The 8,325-nt window shown below is 38.7% G+C and overlaps 1 protein-coding gene across 5 annotated transcripts in view; it reads left to right on the forward strand.

Annotated features, from left to right (window-relative positions):
• Positions 1-7,917, forward strand: part of PALS2 (protein associated with LIN7 2, MAGUK p55 family member) — a 59,564-nt gene extending 51,647 nt beyond the window's left edge. For all 5 annotated transcript variants that reach the window (XM_030264854.4, XM_030264855.4, XM_030264859.4 and 2 more), the window contains one exon: positions 1,101-7,917. In XM_030264854.4, the coding sequence (XP_030120714.1) occupies positions 1,101-1,277 (177 nt within the window). In that variant the 3' untranslated portion in view covers positions 1,278-7,917. The remainder of the gene's footprint in view (positions 1-1,100) is intronic.
• The last annotated feature ends 408 nt before the right edge of the window (positions 7,918-8,325 follow it).

Below are 8,325 nucleotides of genomic sequence, written 5' to 3' on the forward strand. Positions count from 1 at the left end.
TGTCTTTACGGATTCTGCATCCCATTCCTGCACATGTATATGGAGTATGATTTACTATTTCATATTCTTGTGCTTCTTGAATAAATGAAAAACAAATGTCATTTAAAGAATTACAGTTTGCTTGTTAGTGGACCTGGCTGTATTATTTCTGGCATCCTAACCCATTCCATTACAAAAAGTCTGGCTCTCATGGCCATATATTTACTCATCTCCTTCATTCACTGTGAAAGAAAGGCTATTGACAAACTTAGTTTTTCATTTTGGCTTTTATATTGACAGTTGTATCAAGACTTGAAAATATTGGAATAAATACTGTAAAGGGGGACAAATCTCATAATTACTTACAAAAAAAATTGCTGTTGTGCAAAAATTGAGAGGAATTTTTAAAGAATGTAGGACTAGCAAAACACGAAAATGTGCTCAGAGGCACTTTATAAAGGCTTCATAATGTAGGAATATAATTTTCCTGCATATTTTGCAGCTCCTGTCAAGACTACAGTAATGTAGCAGTAGTTTACAAATGAGGGACTGGTGTCAGGTGAGCTAGACTGAAATGTTGTCTCTAAGAGGCCATAAGGTATTCTAGAGCTTCATTCTGCTAGAAATTCTTTCATTTCATACTAATTTAAAATCTTGGATTTTTGGTGTCTTCTGTGGAAATAAAAGGGGCAGAAATGTATTTACAAAACTTATTGACTCAGTCATTCCTAAAGCATTAATTTTATTCTGGTAGGATCATCAGTTGCCCATACAAAGTGATTAAACTGCTCACTGTGCACACTAGCTCAAGTTCACATGCTTCTATTGATTCTCTTCAAAATTGCAAGATTGGCAAACATTTGCTTGCCATATTTAACATTATTGACACGGCTCATAACTTTTTTTCAGCTCTTTCAATGTATTTTAGCTCAATTTCTGTGTGAATTTACTATAAGTGAAAACTTTCCTGATTTTTAAAATGTGTGCGGTATAGCTTTAAATAGTCAGTTGCAGTATGTACTGAAGGAATCTTCTTCTGCATCTATAAGGATTTGCCAGGTCTTATCTTTAAATCTTTAGTAAGATTTAGATTCACTAATCCTTAAAAATCTCTTGCACAGGACACTGATCTGAAAAAAACAGTGGATGAGAGTGCCCGGATCCAGCGAGCCTACAACCACTACTTTGACCTGACCATTGTAAATGACAACCTGGACAAAGCCTTCGAGAAGCTGCAGACGGCCATCGAGAGACTGAGGCTGGAGCCCCAGTGGGTCCCCATCAGCTGGGTCTACTGAGCTGGTCCAACAGGAGCTTACGTAACAAATAAAGTCAACAGCAGCAAATGTGATGTGTAGATACTGGTGATAACCTACAGCACCTGTGCATTTTTACTCTGTGTATATTCAAAAGTACACTGTTCTGAATTTTTATAAAAATGTTGAAGAGAAAGTGTACTTAAATATGTAATTTATTTTAATTTTTCTAACTTTTTACAGATAACCTTTCTATTCATATCACATGAAGGAAATGCGTTTAAGCATTTTTCTATGTTTTGATTTAGTATCTTTGCCTTTTTCATCTAAGAAACTTTCATTCACTTCAACATTTACATCTTGGTCTTACATTTTCACTGTGATTAAAAAAAGGATACTTGAAACAATTTTTGTAAAATTTGTTAATGTTAGTGTTTAACTGATCAAAAGTCTCTAGCTCTTATTAGGAAAGAACACTAATTTCTTTGAGTTTTTTTTTCCTTAAAAAATAATAATTTCTTGGGAGCAGAATTTTAAATATTAAAAGCAGTAACAAAAACACAGGTCCATTGCTCCAGCTGCTTTCAGCTTAATGTTGGTGCATTCCTGATGTTTCAGAAGCTTTTGGTATCTCTTGATTTAGATAACTTTTGTGTAGATTCCCTTATATCTGTCTCCTAAAATAACATAGAGCAATACCTTGCAAGCTGCTTATTACGCTTTCTTGGGAGCCAACCTGTTAGCCCATTACAGCTGAGGTACTGACATTAGAAAGTCATACGCAAGGTAATTCAGTGCAATTTGAAAAATGGTGAAGTAGTTTGAGAGAGAACCTGATAATGTGGAGCCTTGTAGGTGACACTTAATGTTTAGGACTATTTATTCACGCTTGTGAAAACACATTGCTTAAAAAAAGAGAAAAAAATTAAAAGGCATTTTCTTTTCTTAGGACATTGTTCTGTATTTGTACAGTGATCTGTGGCTTCATTTCCTGTGATGTCTAGCTGGGTTCCAAATTATCTTTTAAATATTTATGTGTGATCAACTGCTGTATTTTGAGTGTTGTGTAATGGCATTTCTGTGCTTTTTCTTACATTGTTTTAAATTGCATTTTTCATTAGCTTGTGAATTTGAAGCTTACTGCTTAAAAACCAATGTTGTTTATAGGTTTTTTTCATTTACAGTGTATTTCCTTTTTAGTGACAATTCTCCCCTCAGTACACTCATTTATATAATTTGTGTTAGGTTCAGGTTCGTTGATCAAAACTTAAGCTGATGTAAATTTCTGCTTAGTGAGAACAGAAGGAAAATACAGCTTGTTGCTCAGATGAGCTCTTTTTGTGACCATGTTTTATATGACACTGTCAGCTGTTGTATATAGTCACATTCACCATCACATACTGGGTTAGGTGTCTAAGCTGAAGTCATCTGTTCAATTCCTCTTCCATCTGGTGACAGGCACCTGGCTTCTGGATTCCTTTTCAACACCCAAGTGTGACCCAGAATGCTATCAAAAGGCATCTTCCTCAGAACTATTTCTGGAGGAAGACAGGCTTAGACACTGTAAAACAGCATTGCTTCCTGTGGCTCTCAAAAGACTTTTATGTGCACAAGGAAAAGAAAAAAATGAATGGATGCAGTAGAGGAAAACTGTTTGAAAAAAACTCATAACACCCCTATGCAATAGATGGTTTTTACACAGCCTGTGAAGTTGGTTGTTGTGGGGGAAGAGGGACAGGGGAGACTTGAAATCCCAGTGTGTGTGGAAAATGTTAGAAATGTTAAACTTGTGTGTAGCATAGGAGATCCTCTTGGCTCTTAATACTGAGATTTCAAAATGTTTTTCAGAGGGAATATGAAATTCTCTAAGGAAAATTTGTACCATTGCTTTTTTATTGTTATGCTTTCCAGGATGTGTTTTCTAGGGTTTTGTTTAAGTTTGGCAGAGCTCTCAATTGTGGCACCAGCATGGGACTTGTAGTCGTCTTTCCCAGGAGACACGTTCTGTGATCCTATTGCTCAGAGGCTGCTTTGAGAAGTGGACGGGGTGTTGTATGTAGCAGCAAATGATAGCAGGGCTGTTGCTTGGCTATTTCAGTGGTTTGCTTTTGGCACTCTGTGCTGAACATGACTGAACTGTGTTTGTGTACTGTGTCATTGAAGACCTCCTTATGCTGTAAATAAGATGCGCTGTCTGGACAGATAAGATGCCTTTTCATTATGAGTTCGAAATATACTCTTATCTTCTGATGCCAAAAGTGGGCTGAGTTCACTCTTCCCCAGTGAATGGAATGAGATTCTTCAGTTTACACACCCCAGTACTTCACATTGCAAACATTACTTATTTTCATCTTTTTTTCTGTAAATTTACTGGCCCGAACACGTGAAACACAGCCACCAAGGTTTAGTCAGGTTCTCTCTGCTCGTTCTGTTTCCATCCCAGAGAGAACACTGTCAAGAGAGTCTCCCTAGTTAGCAGTCTCCAGAATAGTCACATATTTGCTAAAGCCTAAAATTTTAATGTTTGCTACGGGTTCACACTGTTGGTTTAAATCAGGAGGTAGAGTGTCGTGGCAGAGTTCTGGGCGGTGGTGGTGTAGACAGCAATGAGCAATTCTGCAGTGCAGTTCTGAAGCAGTAATAGAAGGAGACTTGCTTAGGTTGGCACAGTGATCATGTGGAAGTATCTGCAGGTCTGATTTGGTTGCCTGTATGCCAGGTTGAGGGGGGGAAAACAACCCAAACCCAAACACCATACCCCTTGCATCTGTTTGTTAAATCTTGAGTGTTCACATTGGATTGTTTAATGGTGAGAGGGGGAGAGAGGTTGGTTTGTTTCTTTGTGGTAGGTTTGGGTTTTGGCACAGTCAGATTTTCTTTCATCAGATACTCTGCTTAGTTTGTCCCCACCTGGTAGAATGACTGGAATGAGAATAACAGTTACAATGTTTTAAAAAGAATGTTCTTGGAGGTTCTTGAAATGCTGGTGTTTCACAGTCACAGCAGGGACGGTCCCTACCTGCCAGGGTGTGCTGCATCAGCTGTTGGACATCAGCCTGTACATTGTGGCCACTATTTTGAGCAAGTGAAAGCATTTCATAAAAATCCTGTTCAGAGTATTTTGGAGGAGTTAAAATAACTGGGATTTCACGTTATCTCATTCTGTACTAAACATTCATTTTCCAGATACTAAGAGGAAAACTTTTCATTGACTGCTAAAGAGTACAATAGGTGTGTCTGAGCGAGGTGAAGATGCTGCTAAATGTTTAAGATATGTGGTATGTATCACAAGATAAATATTTAAGTAGTTTAGAAAAGTAAATTATCAAATAGTTGTCTGTGTATATGTATGTGGATGGTAAAACAAAAATTGCTCATGTTGGCTATCACATTACTAAGCTACCACGACTTAATCCAGAAATGTTACCTGCATGTGAGACTTTAGAACTGGTACACTTCTCTACCTGGTTTATTGTGTTTACTAATGTATATTTTTCTAAATATACAGATATTTCAATCTACAAAAAAAAAAAAATCTATATTTATCTGTAATTTCTATCTGTTTTGGACAGTGCATGAGGTGCTGTAAAATTCTGTACATATAGAGACATATAGAAGAAACACTGTAGTTGCCCTGTGAATGAAAAGTTATACATAGAAGTACAGTCAGTATGCCAAGACCTGTAAGTTATTTCCCTGAGTTCACCAAAAATTCACTTAAGTGTGCACCAATCTTAACTCTCCTGTAAATACTGTGGTGCATTGTGTACCCAGGTGATGACCTTGCTGTCTCTACTTGTTATAGCAGGTCCGCTTTAGTTCTGCATCATCTGAAAAGATGCAGTCCAAGTTTAGTTGGATAATTATAATGGAATACATCATCTTACATAGATTTATAAAGGTCTTTCAAAATGTTCTGCAAACCTTGCAACGAAGGTAAACATGGAGCAGAATCACAGATCTTTGTAGGCAAGGAAAATCAAGTTTATAACCAACGCAGTATCTGTGACTTGTGCCGTGTTCTTGGCTCAGGGCAGCTCTGTGTACTTAGTCGTACAAAAGCTTTGTGGAGCAGGATGGCAGATCAGCTCATGGCTTTTGATTTGTGTTTTTATAAACTGTCACATCTTGGCTGAGCTCAAATTGTGACATTTTTCCCTCATCCTCTCTACTCACTGCATCTTCTAAAATCATACCTAAGTGACTTGCTTACAAATTGCCTGCAGCTCTGTGCGCAGGAAGTCACCTGGGTTTGGTTTTGTTTATTGAAGAGGGTTATTCAGCTAAGAAATAGGAAACTTCTTTCTCTTTGAAACACAGAAAACCCCTGGTTAGGTACCCCCTTGAGCCCAGTTGGCCTCTGCTATGCTTAAGGACCAGTGGAGAGTGATCAAGCAGAGCACTGCAGAGATCAGGAACTGGGTTCTTACATGAGCCAATATTGTGAACATAAACTCCCTTCACCCATCCCATGGTTTCCCGTCCAGGCTTCCCGTAGGTTGCTTCTCTGCTCACACTGAACCTTGAGGCCGTGTCCCAGTGCATGGACAGTGCCTCCTGCAGCAGCTGCCCCGCTGCCCATTGTGCCTGTGGGTGCAGCTCTCAGATAACCAACAGCTGAGGCTCTGTCGCGTGTCATGCACATCTGTACAGGCTGTTTGCTTCATGTGGGGTTCCCTGCCTCACCCAAATTCCAAAGAGTTCAAGTACCACATGGTTATTGCCAAACTTCATGATGCTACTTTTGTAGAAGTGGTGAGATCATTTTATTGGTGTCTGTGTGGTGGGTACTGGAGCAAAGACTCGTAGTCTGCTGGGCCTCTTGCCTTAAATACCCCTCAGCTCCCAGCACCCTCCTCTCCCTGCAATAAAAACCTCTCCTGGGGCCACTGAAAGGCTTTCTAACCTTAAGGGTACTTTAATTTACTTTCTCTGGTGGACTGTTGTGACTGACAGTGCTGAAGTGAAGGCCTGCCCCTTTTTTTTTTTCCCTTGGTTTCTTCTTTTTTGGCCTGTACTTCTTAGTTTTCACATCTGTTTTACAGGCTTGCTGATGGGAATTGTCTGGGATTCTCAACTTGTGTCTTATAGAGGAAATAGTAGTTAACAAGAACATCAGTATGTAGGACTTTTATAACTTACTGGTTTTAGGCTCAAGACAGATCCTAAAAATAAAAATAGAAAACACTTGTAAAATATCAGTTTTGGTTATTTTACAGGCAGCTTTAGCTTGTAATCATAGTAAAAGTGTGCTTGCACCCACACACACAAACACATATATATATGAATAAAACTTTGGGGTAAATGCTGCAAATAATTCAGGCAGTGTCTACTAAATTACCTGAATTCTCTGCAGTGGGATACTATTCCATGGTTACATTGTCAACTGCTGAATTCTCAGTTCGTTTGCTGGTACTGCAGCTGGGATTTACAGGCCTAAAAATAAACTCCAGCTCGGTGAAGGCTTTTATGTAGCTTCACCTACAAATGGAATTAATTCAGCAGGGGTTCAACAATATTTATATTTTATAGAATAAACAACACCTGAAATGAATTAATTTTTTTCTTGCTATTTGGAAGTATTACTTATGCTCATTGGGTATGGAGTTCCTTTTGCTGCTAGGACGGTGGTCAGGTAACAGTTAAAGTAGTCCTGGAAACACTTTCTCCCATTTAGCCTTTTCCTTTTTATGTCACTAACTCCATGCTAATGCTTTTCCATGCAATTTTGTTTGTTCCCGTGGCTGAACCAACTGTTGGTTACTCCACAAGCAGCCAGCATTTACCTGAATACAGCAGAGCCTCTTCCAAAAACCCAATCTGTTACCTGACCTCTCCCATGATCCACAGCATAAAGCAAAACAAACAGTGCTGCTTTGTACAGGCAAAAAAAGGTTTTGACTGATTTTTGTTGGTTTAGGTGGTGTACACAATTATGTGTGATTAACTGTTGAAATAATTGTTTCCCCCTAGGAAAATGCATGTTAAGCATCTCTTCCCCACCCTCCATATGTTGCCCATGTGTAACATTTGTGCACTGTGGTGTAGGGAGGGGAACTGCTTCTGTGGGGTTTAAAACAAGAAAGTTTGCTGCTCTCCGACCCCACACCGGGCTAAGAACTGTAGGATCTTGGCTGTGTTTGGCTTTAAATATGTATTAGAACTCAGTCACCAGGTGTTTCCTTACCTTGCTTCGCACAACCGGTTTTGCCAGTTGGAAGCTCTCATGGTTTTCTGTTTTGTGTTTTTTTTATTTCTACAGTATATTAAATTAACCTCGATTTGAATTTGTAAAACTTTAAAAACTGCTCTCCTGTAAAAAATAGTTTCTTTAGCTGAAAACTTCCTACAAGAAAAATCTTAACCATTAGCTGAATTTTTTAATATAAACCTGGAAATTATTTAGTACCTAATTGTTTGAATACAGTACTGTAGAGCAGGCCTAGGATATGGGACTTGTTAGCATTGTGACTTCATACTGATAAAGTCAGCTACTATATGGGATGTTTTTAAATTGTGGCTTGTTTTCTAAGACCCCCCCCACCTTGTCTTTTTCACAGCTAGTATTTTCACAATAAACACAGCCAAACATAAAAATGTTAATGTACAAATGATGAAATTCTGTTAATTCCCAACAAAATATTTTTGTATATAATAAAGATTTAATATTGAAAAAATGTAATTGGCTTTTTTCCTGATTTTTTTTTTTTTTTTTTTTTGGTCATAGTCTGCATTTGAGCTACATAATGTATCAAGAACCAGTTTTCGAATCTGCCTTTTATATGTGGATTTTGGTGCTCTACCTACATAAAAGCAGCTTTTCAGTTAGTCTTGTTTATCTTCATGTTCACAAATGTGCCAAATCCCCATTCCACGCACAGGGAGACCTTGGGGGCTCTTCAGCCATCCTGGGAATGTTGCCATTGCTGAATCTGAGCACCTGATTTTTTGAGCACTGCAGCACAAAGGGAATTGATCTCCTGGGCCCACGCTGGAATGGGCCAGTGGACAAAGAGCAGCTAGAAGGAGGTAATTGCAGGGGACTGGCAGCAAGGCAGAGCCTGCTGGCCTCTGCAGGTAGCACATACTC

Source organism: Taeniopygia guttata, chromosome 2 (assembly GCF_048771995.1).
Source record: "Taeniopygia guttata chromosome 2, bTaeGut7.mat, whole genome shotgun sequence".
Classification (NCBI taxonomy): Eukaryota; Metazoa; Chordata; class Aves; order Passeriformes; family Estrildidae; genus Taeniopygia; species Taeniopygia guttata.